Consider the following 19,983-nt stretch of genomic DNA (forward strand, 5'->3'; position numbering starts at 1 on the left):
ACTAGTACCTTCTCTCTAGTCTTACACTGCTAAATTAGAGACGGCCAGCACAGATAGCCCTCGAGTAGCTTTGCGCGAAATTCAAACCAAACCAAATGTTCCCCAAAACAGAAAGTACGAAAATATTGTTCTTTTATAATTTATTTTATCTAAATACATTCATTAAAAAGGTTTACTGGTATATAGTGGGCTTTTTCGGTACATTTAATATGGAATTCATATAAAGTTATTCCTGGTCTTAAATTATCTTTTTCACCAATAAAATATTTACCGCAATTTACACATTATAAAAGACATATTACCTTCCTAGAACTGCAATTAAATGAGTTATTATTAAAACAAAATTTATTTGTTTTGTTTGTAATTAAGCACAAATCTACACAATGTGTTGTCTGTGCTCTGTCCTTCATCGATATCAAAACCCGGTTTCTAGCGTTTTAAATCCGCAGACATGCTTCTGTGCGACTGGAGGCAATTTTTTGTTATTGTTCTTTATTGATTTGGTAGATTTCATATAACCTAAATTATGCTAGAGGTATATATATAAAAGACAGTGTGTGTGTGTGTTTTACATCACGCTTGAATTCTCGAAATAGGGTAAGTCATAAAAGTCAAAATGCATTTATTCAGATAGAATAGTTCGATTACTGTTTGCCCATTAGCATTTTACTTACAAGAAGGCTGTGAGGAGAGGGTGTCGTGAAACATTGTAAGTGTAGTGAGTGTTTGTATAATAAGCCTAAAGTCAAAACGTGGTGTTGTATCACCTTGCCTAAAGCCAAGTTCATAAAATGTGTCATGAAAGTAAAAATATTTATCAATTTTAAACTTAAATTGTTTCTGAATTAAGCGGTTTTATGGTATAACACCAAATGTTTTGGCAAAAATAAACTTCTTTTATCAACAGATACTCTAAATTAAGAAATCAACAAATACATTTTTTCCATTTTTATGTTTATATATTTCATTTTATACCTTTAGTACGTAGACTGGCAACAATATAATGTTATACTTTTGTTACTAAGCAACATGTCATAAAAACCATTGTCAGAACGTAGTGTTACCAAAACGCAACGGATTCTCAATAATTGGAAGTTGTCAATCTAACTGATTTTTACCAACAATTAATCTAATACTCTACGAATCCACTTCATGAACGATCGTAATTTTTATTGGCTCACAATAGAATTTACCGACGTTTGATTGAGCCGAATGTATTTTTCTGCCTCTTTGTTGGTGAAGTTTTATTTCTCCAAATTTATTTATTTCAATCAGCTATGAAATGTGTGGTTAGGATACACTATAGTGCGGGGGTGGTCGATTGTGACTGGCTATACGCTGAGGTTTAGCCTTCAAACGTTAAACATTTAGGTAATGAGGTTTATAAGAGGTTTACACAGAAATAGTATAAACAGCTAAAAACAGAATTTAAAATCACATCGATTGTGTTCTCATCTGATGTATTGGGCAACTGGAAAGCTTTTGTTATTGTTAAAGGAAAGATTAAAACGTCATTAATGATTTTGAAACAGAAGATGTCAGGAAAAGAAAACCACATCGAGCATGGGCTGGATTTCAGATCATTATGAATATTATGAAAACAAGGATTATAAAATATTTGTTTACTGCAGCTCAAGTTATTGGTAGTTTAAAAGAAAAGGTCGAATGAAATAATAAATTAGTTAGAATATTCTTTGATGAAAGTAACAACTTTCAAACTGGTAGTAAAAACATCACTAAAAGTTTTCTGAACAAAATAAACTGGTGAGGTTAGTGTGCCATTTCGTTTGAAATATTCAAAAAGTGAATAAAATTTTCATTTCGAGCAGTTTTATTTATTAATTTTATCAGAAAGAGGTTGAATTTCTTTTCTTTTTTTGAGAAAATTGAAATTGAGTAGTTTCAACGTAGAATGTATGAATTATAATAGTCTTCACATCAGGCGAGATTGAGCAGATGTTACGAAGCTGGTCGGGTTTTTTTTTAGCATATCTGGCAACATTTTAAAGATAAATAAAGTCACGATGAGATTTATGTACTTATGAATTTAATTAACGTAAGATAGCAAAGCTATTTTAAAAAAGCCTTTAATAAATAAAATGAAAAGGGAAAGTTTTATATTCGTTTCAGCATCAAACTTACGAAGCCATAAGTAGGTCTATATTATTGTTATACTAATAGTGGCAAGACGTTGTATTCTGTGGTGCATTTTTTTATTAAAGCTATTTTTAACTGTTAATATATTTTTCAACCATTTCAAGTATGGGGTACTAAAATATTATTAAGGTGTCTATTCTAAAGACAGACTGACGTAACATTCAAATGCAAGTTACATAAATCAGTATATATATATCCAAGTTTAAAGCCAACATGAAAAACGTTGCGATCAATGTGTGTGTTTTCTTGCAGCAAAGCCAAATCGGACCATCTGCTGAACCCAGCGGGGGGAATCTAACTCAAGAACATATCCGTTCTAAAAAGTCTTAAAGAGCACCTAATGAAATATGATAAAATTGCACGAAACTACTAACTACCAGTACAACATTATTTGTAATTCTACTAAATTCAAATAGAAAACATTTTAATGCGGAAACAATAGAGAATTTTATTTCGCTTGTCTTTATTCAGTCCTGTGCAAAAGTGTTAGGACAAAGTCAAAAATTAAATTTCAGGCAACTTTTAAAGGACAATAGAAGGTAAATCACAGATGAAACATCAAAATTTCACCAATCTACGTATTTAGTGCAACAGAGACTCAGTGGAAGTGCTTGAGTTCAGCAAAGAGTTAATATTTTATTTGTCCCCTTTTTGCTTTAATAACTGCAGACAGTCATATTGCAACATATTTAATCAAAGTGTTCTTTGCAATTTTACTCTAAATGTTTGTAATACATTCCTATAAAGTTTCTTTGGAAGTAACTTTTCATTTTGATTTGTCAAGTTTTTCATCTATCAAATCTCAGATCTGCTCATTTGGGTTGAGATCGGGACTCTGTGAGGACCACAGCATCATTTGATTGACTCCAGCAGCTTCTTTCTTAGCTAAGTTTCTGCATAGGTTGGACGAGTGTTTGAGGTCGTTATCTTCTCGGTGGAGAAGTCCTTTACCAATAATACGCAAACCACTGGGTGTACCATGGCGGATCAGTATTTGATGGTACTTGTGCTGTCCATTATTCCATGTATTTTGCATCAGTAGAAAAACATATCCAAATCATCACACTGCCTCCCCCATGCTTCATGGTAGACGCTAGGGACTGAGCATCACCTTTCTTCTGCTGGACGTACAGCCTGCTCTTTGAACCAAATATTTCGAACTTGGACTCATCCGTCCATAATACCTTTTTCTAATGATCGACAGTTAGGATTTTGTAATTTTTAATAAATTCCAATCTCCTGACAATATTTGGAGATCGAATTAAATGTTTTGTAACTGCTATATGACCAAATATTCTATTCTCGTGGACTTTTTTTGATACCGTAGATCTGGACACTTTTCTGTTATTTGCTACATGGTCATTTATTTCACGCTTAAGATTAGATCAGTGGCAGTGTTCCTTCTAATTTGTGTGCTGCATAAACGAAGATACTTCACGTCAGTATCATTGAGTTTAGGTGTTCTGCCTCTTCCTTTCCTATTTTCAAATTTAACTGACTCAGTCTCACGATTGAGGATGCACTTGACAGTATTTGGGAAGCATTCAAGTCTGCAGTGATTTGTCGGAGACTCCGAACAGAATCACATAAAGGTTTTATGTAAACTCTCTGCTATATTGACAATAATCTAGATTTTTTGTGCTTGACATGGTAGTAAAACTTGATATATAATGTTAAACTGTTTTTATCAAAGTACTGTGGAGTACTATTAAATTGACTTCTTCTAGCATATACCGGTACTATATGATATATTCTTGCTCGTTTCTTTCTGTATAGTTAAGACAGTGCCTGGGGTACTATACTAGTTATTTCAGACCCTACATTTGATCAGTATGTTTATTCAAATAGAATCCTTTCTTCGTACAAGTATATGGGAATTCTAAAGAATGATAAATACTCTTTTTCTTCTCATTCAGTTGTCAACAGGGATAAGTAAAGCATTAACATAGTGTTCAAATTTACATTCTGTGATAGCATAGAAGAACTAGACCCATACAATGGAAAGAATGACAAAATAGTCTCTTGTCCCAACGTTTTTGCACAATACTGTACTAGTCTTCCGATTTCTAAAATTGTAAATACTTTTTCAGTAGCAATATGAGGAGCTTTAACGACTCTAGAAAACGAATATTTTTCGTTCGTGGGTATGAATATTTATGTTGTTTTTTTTAAACAAAAGTTGCTTTTACTTTGAGGTTATGATTAAAATTTCCCAAATAAATTACAGATGAGAGTTTCCAGTAGTTAGCCTGCCAGGCGGTAGAAAGTTCGAGGTCTAAACACACTCTGTAAGTTCACAATAGTGACATCCATTTTCGTTATTCGGTTATTATGCTCTGGCTGTGAATTGGATTGATGGTTCATGACACGAGGGCATTCGCAACAAAAAGAGTAATATGACATAACGAGATACCTTTGGTCATCTTGGCAGTTCTATTCACTAAATTAATTTAAACAAACTATATTCAAATATTTATCAAGCTTTCCTTTAAAATCCCTTAAATTAACCTATATACACATCTGAAGGCAATCTGTTCCAAATGTCAGCTACCCTGTTAGAAAAATAAAGCTGTCTTAGATTAAAATACTCCTACACTGTTAAAACTTATATTTATGTACTCTAGTCTTATCATTTTATTTTCTTCGGCTTGTTCTAAAAGTATGAAAACATTTAATTTTCAAGTTACCGTCAGTGTTTTCTATTTAACTTGACTGTATTTGTGGGAAGTATAACTTTGACGTTTCACATCTTGTTTTGATATTAAATATTTTATGAGAAATATGCTTTTAATTAACAAACATCCGACGCATTAAACGCCTTACCTATGATAATTGATGTTATTCCTCACAATTAAGCCACCCTGAATTTATATTTTATCGTATGATGTGAAAATGTTATTTGTTCCCTTATTTCGAAAGTCTCTTCCTGCTATCAATTTTAGTTCTAATGATACAGTGGGTGGAGAAAAAGCCCCCCCTAAAATTTTGTTATTTTGTCATATATTTTATTATATAACAGAAAAATATGTAAAAACTATAAGTTTTTGGAACGCACTCGACTAATTTTAACACTGGGTTTCGTAAATACCTGAACGTTTCGTGATTTTAGTTACATTTCATCATAAAAGGTGTTTTATACCTGCTGTAGTTTCTTAGAACTTCTTATTCCATCTAGCCTACATAATAATCAAACAAGTTTGATTAATCCAATTTATATATTTTTCTAATCATATAAAATTTTGCATCGTTGAGAATATAAGATTAATAGTTTTGTCATATACGAATAATGGCAAATACTTTAAGTTTATTTCAACATTTATTTATTATGTAGTATACATTTATCTTATTTTTTAAACAGGTTTTGTAGATTGGATTCTGAGGTGAGTCTTAAAAGCTGTCAGTTTGAATTTGGCTTCGCAACAGTTCTCGATAAGCAGAGGTATCGTTTTAAGTTTGTTTCTTTAAACTGTCTGTATATTTGTATGATCGCGGGTGCTGTTTCTTTCGTGGAAGTAAAAACAGATGAAGCGATTGACTAATAGTATAACGAAAAACAGGTTTTATTCTACGTGTTGTTATAGGAGATAGATTTTAAACATAAGTTGTGTTAGAATCTAATGTTTATATAAGATATAAAAGAATGTTGTTTAATGCAAACTTCCCACACATGTAATTTTTTTAAGAAGTTTCACTCAAAGCTACACAAAGAGCTATCTGTGCACAGCTGATGCTCCGATAAATTAGAGGTAAAGCAGTTAGTCAATAGCATCAAACTTCAGCTCTTGGTCTGCTCTTGTCTGACCGAATGGTGAGATTCGAATGCCACTTTTATAGTCATCCGTGGCCTTAAAGTGTGGAGCGCATTTTGGCAGCAACGGGCCGCGAACCATGAACCCACAGATTCACGGACCGAAAACACTAACAGTTAGGCAACCAGTTCCTCAAATAAAGTAATCCAGTAACCTTATGCTAAAAATAAAATTTTGGTATTCGGAAATAAAGTAGATTGATGACAAATAAACCATTTTTCTCCCGCACACAGACCGAGTTCTTAAAACTTCCAGCATAGTGGTAAATTAACAATACACTTGAGGGATTAAGAAGCTAAAATTCAGAGTTAATTTCCTGCGATGAGCAGAGCACAGTTAATTAATTATGTAGTTTGGAACTTATAAACAAACAAGAGTAGAAATTTGTTTACTCGAAAATTATTTTATTTCACTTCCGCAGCGTCTGTTCTTCTTTATCGATTTATATTTTATTTTTTGGTTTTGTTATTACTATAAGATAAAATGTCTAGAAACTACTACATGAAAAAAGAAATAATTGCGGGTAACTGAACTAGCTTCTCAGAGGTGGATGTTCTATCAATATGTTTTTTTTTTAGATTTCAGTCGAACAATGACAAATCAAAGAGAAAAATCCTTCATGAGCTTAAGGGTTTTATCAATATAAAGTTTCGAAATGATTAGCGGACATCGTTATTAAAGGCTGTCATGTGAACAAGACCGTTCTATATTCTAAAGAAAACAATCACCCAATTTATCCCAGAAAAAGAAAATTCTATGTTCCGGAAACGCTCAGATTATTGTTTTTTACTTTGTTTAAAAAGAAGGATGATAGCATACCTTAAGAAAACGTTTGTGTCCATCTTTCCAAATTCCTTCGTTTTCAGCTTTGACCATGTTGATATTAAATATATTTCTCATGTTAATATCTAAAAACTAGTCCGTGAAATTTACATGTGTCAAACTCCTTTAAATTTGATTTAAATTTCGCACAAAGCTACACGAAAATCTATCTACGCTAACCTTTCCCAATTTATCAATGAAAGACTAGAAGCAAGGCAGCTAATCATCTCCACAATCGTAAATAAAGTGCGTAAGTTTGTGCTACATACTTTCTTTGAGATCTGAGTTATAGATGATAAAATATGAACTTTCGGATGACTTTATTTGGTTTGTTTTGAATTTCACGCAAAGATGCATGAAGGTTATCTGCGCTAGCCGTCGCTAATTTTCCAGTGTAAGACCAGAGGGAAAGCAGCCAGTCATCATTACCATCCACTGCCAATTTTTGGGCTACTCTTTTACCAACGAATACTGCGATTGACCGAACATTATAACACTCATACGGCTGAAAGGGCAAGCATGTTTTGTGTGACAGGTTTTCGAACCCGCGACCCTCAGGTTGCAAGTAAAGCGCCCTTACCACCTGGCCATGCTGGGCCGGAAGACTTTATAGCATTGATAAATAAATAAAATAAATTTTAAAAACATATACTCGGATGTGAGCCATATGTTAAAACAACAATTTACGTCTGAGTCACATCTTAAACAACAACTTAAGATATGAGCAATTGTCAAGGTTTCTATATAACCTTCGCTATTTAAGCTTTATCTTCTTCAAGTTCCACACATCGTAACTTATACGCATGTTATAAATAAACCTTTTCTACTTTAGGATAAGGTACTTTTCACCCTTCTCTAGGTGATACACTAAAATTACACACACATATCAAGCAGACAGAAAGAAAAAACTCTTCAAGCTACGCAGAGAAAAAAATGATAAAATTAATTAATGTGAGAGAGTTTGGTTTGTTTTGAATATCGCGCAAAGCTACACGAAGGCTATCTGCTCTAGCCGTCCCTAATTTGGCAGTGTAAGACTAGAGGGAAGGCAGCTAGTCATCACCACCCACCGCCAACTCTTGGTCTACTCTTTTACCAACGAATAGTGAGATAGACCGTCACATTATAACGGCTATGAAATGAAAGAGTAATTTAAAAACTGTATATAAGAGTGAATATGGAAACTGTCTGCAACCAGTTGTAGGATGGTATAAAAATTATAAAATAACGATACTGTTGGATTAGTAAGTACAAATTATACTTGAGGTTTATATTCTAGCCACCGTAACTGTCAGATATCTACATGAAAAAATATAATGCAAACGAAGAACAACAAGTCCATATACACTACAAATTACGAGGAGAAAATCGTAATTTATCTGTCTGGCTCTGGCCTTATGTATATCGCATCTGGCTGGAGAATCAAGTATCTTAGAAAAGAGAGGTAATGCTACCAGGTATGCGTTTCGTATTTTCATCTGTGGGAGCGATATAAGATTAAGAGTCACTCCCACTACACACTTAAAAGTACTCGTAGTCACTTCGTGAGTGGGTTCCAGTTTTTCTGATAAGCAGTTCAAAACTGGGGCTGGCTAAGACTGAATCGTTGATATCTCTAGCTTGAATATTTAACCCATTGTGCACATAAGATGTTAAACTGAACAAATAAACAAACGAATTTTCCTCACTTTAGTTACCTATATAGTTAGCTACCTAACTTACTCTGTGATGACGATGCTGTAAAAACAAGTTTCTATCTTTACAGATGATTTTAGGTAATAATATAAAATACATCTATTAATTTTACAGTTAACTGACACGTAGTGATGTCCGAAACAGGAATGATATGGGTGAAGCAATCAACATTGCACTGTTTTAATTGGTCATATTGCTTCTTATTATGCCTTTTCTGATATTTATCAATACAGGTTATTATTTTGTTTCTATTGATTTATGACATTAATAGTTAGAACAAATTTTTGTTGTATCGAATAGGCGTAATCAATTAATTTTACTTCTTATTTTGATTTATATATCTTTAGTTTAATTTTGATCAGAAGTTATTATTAATTTAACACCGAAAATCACTGGTTCTACACCATTCTTTTTTTAAGGTAGGTGATATTAAATCTTTTATAGTCTTTAATGCTCTTTTTTCAAAGCCTCCCTAGAACTTAGACGTCGAGTAATATTAGGAGTTCCTACAGGTAATATCCTTTACGGTTCCTTGTACCTTCCTATAATCTCTGCGGAATGTTGTCACAGAATTTAACTAAGTTAAAATGTGTATCTGTCCGTGTCGTGATAGTCTTTCGTCTTCAGGTTTATTTATCTTTTCCAATAAGTTTAATACCAGCAATGATAACTTAAGTATTTTGAAAGAACTTCTTGAAGTACACTCTTGCAACCATGATTTGCTTCAAACTAGGATTTTTCCTGTTGTTTTTATTGCTTCTTTTACTTCTATTCTAAATGACGATAATTAACATTTAAATTTCTTTATCAAATATTAAAGATCGTGAGTTTGTTTGTTTTGTTTGAATCTCGTGCAAAGCTACTCAAGGACTATCTGCGCTAGCAGTCTCTAATTTGGCAGTGTAAGACAAAAGGGAAGGCAGCTATTCATCACCACCCACCGCCAATTTTGGGCTACTCTTTTACCAATAAATAGTGGGATTGACCGTTACGTTATAACGCCCCCACGGCTGAAAGGGCGAGCAATTTTGGTGCGCCGGGGATTCGAACCCGCGACTCTCAGATTACGAGTCGCACGCCTTAACCCACATGGCCATGCCGGGCCTTCGCTTCAGTTTATATGGTTGAGTTGTTATTTCTCACGGTTTTGGCCCGGCATGGTCGCGAGTTCACATCCCCATCGCACCAAACATGCTTGCCTTTTTAGCCGTGGGGGCGTTATAATGTTAGGTCAATCCCACTATTCGTTGGTAAAAGAGTAGCCCAAGAGTTGGTGGTGGGTGGTGACGACTAGCTGCCTTCCCTTTAGTCTTACACTGCTAAATTAGAAACGGCTAGCGCAGATAGCCCTCGAGTATCTTTGCGCGAAATTAAAAACAAAAAACATAAACTGAAGCTTGTACTCTACATAGTATGTTGCATAGAGGAACTTCTTATGCCTAATAGTGCCTGTAGATGAAGGTCACAGGTAAGAACAGAAAACTGTCTACTAGAAAAAAAACATTATGGACCAGAGAAAAACATTGTAATAACAGGTTAGATACCGAGGAAGGTATTGAAGCTTCGCTGCATACTACAAAAAGAGTTGTTGACGACGAATATGCAGTGATGGTCCAAAGTACTCAGTGTACAAACCTTAGAAGTGGAGAGATGCGGAAAGTTCAGTGTAAAGCCTAAGCTCCTGATGGTGGATGTGGTTTAACATCCTTAACTCTGAAGCGATGGAAGAAATATATGTCAAGACACACAGTGAAGCTTAGATCAAACAAAGGCACAAAATATGTAACATGGAATATTATTTCTTAATAACTAGAAGAAAGGACAGGGAATACGTTAAGTACCCTTTGACCATTTTATCTTCAGCTGCTTTAAGTAAAGAATGAAGGTCAACTTATGATCTAGGACAAGTTCCAGAAATTTAGTCTAAGCAATACTGGAAATTTCTACTCCATCTCAATACAGCTCTGGCTCAGGTTGCAGATTCTTTTGGGTACAAAAGTTAATAAAACTAATTTCTCAAGATGAAAATTTAAAACCATTTGAAATAATCCACATCTCTTGTGAGGGTTATTTGGCGCTGGTACTCAACATATATATCTTTTGTTCGATGACTGATAGAATACTTAAAACTCATTATTGTAGATGTTGTTTGCGCAGAGGTTCTTCAAGTTCCTGCATGAAGCATCAGGGCTATGTTGATGACACTTTAACTCAGAATGATCTCAATTAAAATTGGTAAAGGAAAATCAGAAGCAATCGAACTTAGATGGTTCCTCTTAAGGAAGGTTTCCCTCATTGACATTTTAAGTCGCGTAAGTGAAAGGTACTGATGTTCTTGAAAGGATGACCTGCTATCCTTCTCCAACTTCCATTGCAAAAAATGAATTGGATGGTATTGACTGCTACCAGTTTCCCTCAGAATGATCTCTGCTTTCAAGAAACAACAAGATGGGATAGAAGGGAAACAAATGGATAAATCTATTACAGTAAAACTCTGACTTGAGAGAAAATAGATGCTCTAATAATGAAGAAAAAATGTATGATCTGAAAGTGAATGCTCCACAAATCAAATCTTCTCATCAGTATCAGTAACATCTTAGAGAGGACTGTGTATACTAATGCATGCCAGAATGCAGAAGGAAATTAAGAACTGTTCAATAACATAATCAAAGTCTACCTGATTGATATTCTCTCCCAGTGAGAAGTAAAGAAAACAAAGTGGAACTGTGCAACTACTGAGTACATGGATGACAACAGCCTCCAGTAATGTAATGAGTGGCACAGATATGAAGTATACATAATGGCTCTTCATTAAGGCTGTATATTTACCAAACTATCCATCATAAAAACTGTCTTTCCAGGACAATAAAACTGTTGAATGTTGACATTATCAATAGGTTTTAGGAAAATTTATTGCATAAAACTGTATGGGATAGTAAGAATCAATTGACATCTTAATGTCATTTATATTTTTAAAACCCTTCACAGTTTCACTTTATCAGTGTGGTATTCTTCGCCTGGAACTTGTGAGAGATCTAGAAGAAGAAGCTTTATTTTAAACTAACAATCACTTTGTTTCTTTTATTTGTAGTATATCATTAACTTTCGTAGATTCTACTCTCTGAGCTCAAAGTGATTTCTAATAAGAATGCTGTTCATTTGGGCTGATGTAGTAGAACCTGATTGGTCACTATTCTTAATAGTAGGAACTAAAATTGGATTGAATATATATTTGTCTACGTGGTTTCCATGGAGGGTGGAATACCTTTAACCCAATTATAGAAAGACTTGGATGTAAAGATCTGAATGCGCTATCACTGTGGCAATACAGAGTGTAACAGCATAAATCTGTTTTGGACGAGCTATTTCCAATTTTCTCGCCTCAGGATATGAGGTATTGATATATAGTCTTTAACTGCTTCATCCATTTATGGAAAGAACGAAGATATAAAAAGGTGGGAGCAGTTAAGACAATGAGGAACAAATTGATTCTCATTCTGTTATGTTCTTTGCCACCATTATGAACACATGTCAAAGAACTAGTTATATGTCTTGGACTTTGAAATAGGAGAATATTATAAATATATATGGCCTAACATTAAAATTCAGATAACTTGCCGCGACACTGAAAGGTTGATGTAGTGATGTAAATGTAAAAGTCAAACTTTTAGTAAGTTGTAATCCTTATTAGAGGAGGTTTCCCGACCGTAAAAAGCTCTGATAGGATTAATATGTAAAATTTTTTGACTCAGTGATACCTTCTTACGAGTAATATAATTTATAGTAAGGAATAACCTCAAACGTTGTCCCCAATGAACTTCAATTTTAAGAGGTGTTTGCTATCTTGTGATCTTGAGGTTCAATAAACTTTTCCATAGTTAGTAATTTCTTTTATAACTTTGGAAAGTCCACAAATCATTTGCATTGTTTTACATGAAAAAGGAAAACACCTGCACTCTAGGGATTTTTAAATAGTGAGTGAAATATAATGAAATGAGGTACAGGAAAATTTTTAATATGGTGTTTGTATAATACCAGTCTTCTATATAATGTATTTACCTAATTAATGTTTTTTGTTATTTTGGATCTCAATTGAAAATAAAATTAATTTATTACCCACTAACCCAGCACCTTGCATTCTAACAAGGAGACGTGCTACATTGTCAAAGTTGGACAGAGTAATAATGCTAGCGTTTTCTGGGCACCATACCCAAGCTTCAGCATTGGAAATAATGCCCATAAGATGTATTGAAGATGTCCGATAGTAACACACAGATGGCTCCAACCTGAAAGGATAAGGTGATTCATCTCGAGGGAGTTACTTCAAAGTTACACCAATATGTGGCCAAGTGGTGTGTTTCAGTGTTCCAGATACCACTCAGTTACTAGATTCCTCTCATATGGATGTGTACTTGGACCCCAGAGAAGCCGTAAACTGTACAGGCAGAACCTTCCCTAGGAGGTCCATTTAACACATAAAATAATCCGCATCGCGGGCTTGTGTTCATGCTTTCAACAAAAGTATCAACTTAAAACTGCGGGAAGATGTTTATTAACTGAATCTCAAGTACAAAATTAGAAGGAACGACACACAGATAATTTGTGTTTCGATGTTATTTTGAATTAAGTACAAAGCTACACAATGAGCTATCTGTGCTCTGCTCACCAAAGGTATCGAAACCCGATTTTTAGCTTTGTAAGTCCGCAGACATACCGCTGAGCCACTGGGGGGCTTGTGTTTCGAAATTTCAAAACTGAAACAGGAGACAATATACAAAATAACGTTATGGTACTGTAATGAACAACAATACGTTTTTCTGCTTACATAAACGACGTGAATCTGCAATTACAGGTATATCGTTTTATCAAGGTAAGTATGAATTATTATTATAATTTAAAAATAGGATATGCAAAAGTCACAACACTTGAAATTGTGTGGAAATTAAGACAATTTCGGACCTGAAAAACATCATGTTACATGACGTTGTACAGCGTTATAAATATTTTCGATTTTGTTTTCGAACTTGCATTAATAGTTAAGTGAAATGCACAGGGTTAGCTTTACCTCACATTAAATAATGAATTTCTGAAACATTTTATGCATTACTCATAAGGCCCAGTATAGCCTAGTACGTTAAGGCGTTCGAGTCGTAATTAAACAGTCGCAGGTTCGAATCTCGGTCGCACCAAACATACTCGCACTTTCAACCCTGGGGGCGTTATAATGGTACGATCAATCCCACTATTCGTTGGTAAAAGAATAGCTCAAGAGTTGCCAGTGGGTGCTTTCTCTCTAATTCTACACTGCTAAATTAGGAACAGCTAGCATAGATAGTCAGCGAGTAGCTTCGTGCGAAATTAAAAAAACAACAAAAAAGCATTACTCATTATCTTAGAGCGAGTACACACGCAGCTATTTTAAAAATTTGATTTGTAAATCTATTTTATAATTTTACAAACTAATGAGTTATAATAAAAAGTAACTGCTTTAGTGCTACATTTTGAATTGGGGAAAACGTATTATATTGTTACTTAGCAACGCCTCTAAAAGTATATGTACTAACTTATATTGCTTCCTGCTGCCACTCTTTATCACTTTATTAACTGAATAATTTCAAATAGTTTAAATTTATAAAAAACAGCAACAAAACACTATATTTGCCAAACATTAAATGATTTTAGGCTTTTCTTTAGGCTATACCACACATTTTACAGTATAAAGATGGGTTTGAACATCAATAACACGACGTCTAATCAAACTGTGCATGCAATCGTCGAAGATATTACCGACCTTACACCCGAACTGGAATGCTACCTCAGCGACATTCTAATCCAGAAAACAGGTAGAAATTATATTTTTTCTTAATATTTGTAATATTGATGCTTCTTTGTCCCAAGATATGTTTTTGTGATTTTGAAGAGAAATGTTCACAAGCGATAATAATGTTTATGGTAGTCTATAGTACCCTCTATTAGCAACATTATTATGTACCTATTACAACATAAAATACACAAAACCTCAAACAACTAGCATTATAGATATCAATGCTTACTACGATAGTACTTAGACTATTCCCAGTCTCTGAAATTAAACATTATTGTTTTGAATGGGGACTTGCTTGGTCTATTAGTTAACGTCCTTGGATTGTGAATGTTAGAGTAAAGGGCTTAAATAGCACTTTATGTAGCTTTGTGCAGAAATTCTAAAACATTTGCAAATTTGTTTGTAAATGAAACAAGAACGACTTAATAATTATCGAAATCATTTGTTTTTATCACGATATATTCGTTATACAGAGTAAGTCATATTAAAACGATTTGAAACATGCAAATGGCAAATCATGTGATAAACATAGCCAAGTCATATTATTTGAACGTATCAGAACTACATTTTGATGTTGTTTCGCATGTACTCAGATCATAAAGAAATATTCAAATCAGAGACTTAGAATTTCCGTTTTATATACTGGCATTGAAAAACAATGTCCTCGTACACTCGATGGATTATGGATAACAAAGAGGGAGAAATGGTATGCTTTGAAAATTACAGACTTACAGCAGAGCCTTTGTACTAGAAAGTACGGTACAAGCAAGAAAAAATTAAGCCGAAAGAATTGGAAATTAGACTTCACTTCGACAAACAAGGTAAAAAAATGATAACTTTGAAACTCAATAAATATATTAAAGTGTTTATTAAAGTACCACCATTTAATGAAAGTGAAGTAGATAAATATTTCCAACATTTTAAGAAGGTTGTCTAAACGATGGAACTGTCCACAGAAAAATGGACATTATTATTACAGTGTTGTGATTGGTAAAGATTGTATGGTTCATGATAAAGCAAATATTATTAAAGCATACAAGTTAGTACCTGAGTCTTACTGCCAAACGTTTCGAGGTTATCACAAGGAAGATAGCCAAACTTATACGTAATTTACCCCCCCCCCAAAAAAAAAGAGGTTTATTTTGATAATGTTGTAATTATATGCATATTGGAAACAGTTTTGATAAACTAAGACAATTATGTACAATTCAGGAATTTAGACGTCGTGCAAATGACGACCTAAAAAGCTTAAAAGCTTGTTTGGATGAAAAGAAAGTGGAAACACTACAGGAAGCAATTGCTCTTTTCGACGGTTACACTTGAAACTACTTTTCGTAAAAAGAAATTCCTGCCAACTCAATAAAAACCTGTAACTGTCCAATCTACTAAAGTTGAGGATTCTTCTAAAAAACCCAGCTTCTCTAGTTCGAAATCTTCAGACAGTCAGGATAAAACTTCATTAAATTCTTCAAAGACTCTTTGCTATTTCTGTAAAAAACCTGGTCGTGTTATGTCCAATTGTTGGTTTTGAAAAAGAAAAAAGAAAATGAGCCCACATCCAGTGCGTTCGTGCCCACATGTGGACATGGTTTCACTATATCTTCCGATGCTGTTTATTTGGCCACTGACAAAAGGCTGATGTAGATAGGGAGGAATTTAGACCTTTTGTGTTTCTTGGTTTTGCGTCTTTGACAAATGACGCTGTTAATCCCATACCCATACAGGATCAGTTGAGGTTGAACTAAGACTTATTCTAATTAAAGGCGTATCATTATTGTTGGGAAACGATTTAGCTGTGGGAAAGGTTATTACTGAATCCAAAATGGGTAGAGGGCCGATCACTATTTTATATGAGGATTATGCTGTTTTTGATTAGAATCTACATGAGTTTCCCTCGTGTGCTGTGACTCGAGCTGAGGCCTAGACATTAAGCCAAAATAAATGATAAAATCGTATTCATAAAACAACATTATAGATTTGTCTCAGACATTTTTTTGGTTCAACATGAATCTTGTGAATAATTGTTCTACTGACAATTCTTGGTGAGCGACAATGATGGACGTGAGGAATCTGGTTCAACTGGTGAAGTTCCGTTTGCGGGAAATAAACTGATCTGTAGATCTCTTCACTATTTAAATATGCACTCTCTAAAGATGAAGTGGACACCAGTACAGCAAAAACGTATGGGGTCATGGTAGCGATATCATATATCACACCTCTATAGCAAACATCTGGCGCTTAAAACCAGAATAACGGATGCAATCGCTACTGCAACTGCAGTGAATGTGGATTGAAGTCAAATATCGGTTCGACGTACTGAGAGTCACTAATAATGCACACGCAACGTCTGTTGACGTATCAATAAAATAACTGTTTGAGTTTGGCTACAAGATGTTGAAAACTGCATGCTTGTACTTCTTTAGTTAGTTAATTATTAAATTTTAAAATAGATAAGATAGTTTTGATGCCGCCTTGTATAGTGGAACCATTTAAACTATTTTGACAAGAAAAGTGAAATAATGTCACGTTCACGCGTACTTGGTTTTGTTTAAGTTTATAAATAAATACAGCGATTTTTAAAAATGACACTTCAGGTTTGGTGTGTATTGATGGCTTATTTTTGATAACCTTTCTGAAACTTAAATGAAATAAAATACGCTGAAAATTTTATTTTCAGTGTTATCACATATCTTCACATTCTTATCTTTATTTCAATAACCATTGAAAGAAAAGTCTCTAACAAAAACTTTCTCTCATGTTACGTTTGTGAAAAGAAAGTCAAGCACTGGAACATTTACATTACTTAGCTGGTTGACAATGAAAGGGAATTGATCACTATTTGGAACGATTTAAAGTTATTGCGGTGATTTTTAAACAAATATGGGTTGATTGTGTGGTAAAAAGTTATTTTAAAACTGACTCCCCTGAAATAGTCTCAGTTTTCGAAAAGGCTTTGTAATTGCCGTGAGAATATGCTAAAGAACTTACAAATTTTACGTCACACACAATGATATCAGGAATAAAACTATGAACCATTTAAAAAAAAATAAATAAATCGTTTTATAATGATGCCAAACACACAAAACGGTGTCGTGGTTAGGCCTAAAATTTACTTTCCTGCGCTTTCAAAAGATGACCAACATGATTTAATCACAGTAACTTATGCTTTTTTTTTTTACATGTTACACCATTTTGTATATATTCGACTGTATATTTAATTTAGCACTACTTAATAGGGCTTTGTGAAATTGAAACCATGAAGAATTGGAAGACCCTACAAAGTTTTTTAGAACAATTAAATTAATTAGTTTAAAATTCTCAGATATTGCTGCTTTTATTATAACACTCACTGAACGACCATTAATCCTAAAATAAAAGAAATAAAACAGGTAAGATGTGGGAGAACTAAATATGCAGCGAGACAGTTAAGGGGTATGTTAGAGCTGGTGTGATAACTTAGGTGCTTTTAAAATGTTAAGTATTTATAGATGTGAAATACTGAAGTTAAAAGCTTCTCATATGCGAAACAGTAGTTAAATATTTAACTGTGAGATAGATATTTTGTGTACGCTGTTGTAACGATTCGTTTGCATACTGTAGAAAGTACTTTGTTTCCATTAATGAATTATATTTTAAACTAAAAATTCATTGACATTTTTTATACATATACCTGTGCGAAGGAATATCAATGATTCTTGTTCCAAGAAAGATAAGTCAGCCACGTGTCTGTTTGGATCAACATGAAAAATAGGTACCTTGTACAATAATAACTAAAGTATGTTATAATTTGATATCTTAAACAATGTCCGTCTTATATATATCGTTCATTATAGCAACTGAAATGAAATAAGTAATTATGTATCCCATACTCTCTCAACTAGCCTTATGACAATTGAGGAAGTTGAAGTATAAACACAATTCATTAACTGTAGATATTACACGGATAAGATAACCTAAATCTCAAGTGTAACATCGGCTGACTTGTAAACTTTACATATATGTAGATTTTCACGTGCTACAAAAATATTATTTACGTAGTAATTTCACGACGTAATTTCCAGGTATGAATTATACTTCATGGAAGAAATTTATTCTGTTACTTAACAGGAAATCTCTCATTTTACTGCAATGCAGTGTGGGATGGAATTTCCTGCTGGCCGCCAACACTTGGTGGTGAAATTGCTGAAATAGCCTGTTTTGAAGAATTGAACGGAGTTGCTTATGATAAATATCGTGAGTACATTATACGTTACATTCATTTTGACTGTAGATATATAATTAACTATAGGTGTTACGTATTTCAATCTTTTTCACAAAATGCTGCTATTTTTGCTGAATTTTGTTCATATAGTAGGTTTCAAGTGCATAACACATACAATTTGTATCATTTTAGAACTTAATTTATCAATTCATGACCCACAATTTTGTTGTAATTTACACCTTTCTTTTTTACTTCTGCGTCTCCAGACAATTTTGTTCTATTATCTCCTGCGGATTCTTAAATTATTGTCATAAGTAAACTTGATAGCAGTTGTGGATCATCCGTGGGCTTGTTCACACATTAGAATTCTAAATCATTCGTATTATGTTCTACCACTTCCAATATATGTACTTATATCAAATTTATTTATTTATTTAAAACTAAGATATTGTTCTAACGATATAAGTTCTATATAAATGCACCCTTTAGTAGTTAGGACTCAACTTCAGACATGTATCCTTTTAACATTGCACTTATTGTCAACCGTAGAAATTATGAAATAATATTATATTCCTCTTACAAAATCATTCTAAGTACTCAGTTGTTGTTGTGGTTTTTTCAAATAAGTCTCCATACAATTACTTGCGTTATGGAAAATAAATTATATTGCGAAACCTAATCTTGGAATTGCGAAAGTATTAACTAGGACAACAAGTTGTTGCTATAGTAGTAGCAATCAAACGTTAATTCCTTTGAATGTCGGTATTCGCCTATTATCGAGCTTTACATTTAACACACATAATGTTGTTTTTATGTAAAATTTCAGAGAACGCTACCCGATTATGTCTTGAAAACAGCACGTGGACTTCTCGAGCAGATTATTCTCGTTGCCAGCCGCTCTTAATTGACGAGGAATACATACAAGTACGTTGTAAAAAAAATAACAAATGTTTTGTTATAAAACGATGTATATTTGGATATTATCTAAATAATAAATATCTGTAGTAATATACTTACATTTGTTATAAAAATGGCTATTTGTTAAATAATAATTTGTCTATGAATACATAGCTTACCTTAATGTACTGATATTAGTTATAGGACAGTTTATTTTTTGTTATTTGCTCAAACAAACATTTAGTGAATTAATACTAGAAATAAATGATCTTATAACACCAGGATGTTGTTTTAATTTAATTAGATATTCAAAGTTTCGCTTTACAGCTTTTTCAAGAGCGTTCACTAAAATGGAAACCTTATGAATGTTATTATCATAGTGAATAATAATGACTGCACATATTTATTATTTTAAATTAATGAAATAATCTTCGACTGATTTTTTTCTCATAGTTCCAATAGGAAGGTAAATATTTATAATAGAACGAAAGCCTTGTTTTAACATTTTAATGAAATTAAATCATATCATTTAAAAATTATCAGTTCTGTATATCAGGGACGTAGATTCTGGGGGAATG

The 19,983-nt window shown here is 33.4% G+C and overlaps 1 protein-coding gene across 1 annotated transcript in view; it reads left to right on the forward strand.

Annotated features, from left to right (window-relative positions):
* Positions 1-19,983, forward strand: part of LOC143233942 (diuretic hormone receptor-like) — an 81,089-nt gene that overhangs the window by 24,022 nt on the left and 37,084 nt on the right. Inside the window, exons 3-6 of the mRNA XM_076470868.1 lie at positions 5,516-5,596; positions 14,178-14,326; positions 18,415-18,540; positions 19,335-19,432. Of these exons, the coding sequence (XP_076326983.1) occupies positions 14,206-14,326; positions 18,415-18,540; positions 19,335-19,432 (345 nt within the window). The 5' untranslated portion in view covers positions 5,516-5,596; positions 14,178-14,205. The remainder of the gene's footprint in view (positions 1-5,515; positions 5,597-14,177; positions 14,327-18,414; positions 18,541-19,334; positions 19,433-19,983) is intronic.

This window comes from Tachypleus tridentatus, chromosome 12, assembly GCF_004210375.1.
Source record: "Tachypleus tridentatus isolate NWPU-2018 chromosome 12, ASM421037v1, whole genome shotgun sequence".
Classification (NCBI taxonomy): Eukaryota; Metazoa; Arthropoda; class Merostomata; order Xiphosura; family Limulidae; genus Tachypleus; species Tachypleus tridentatus.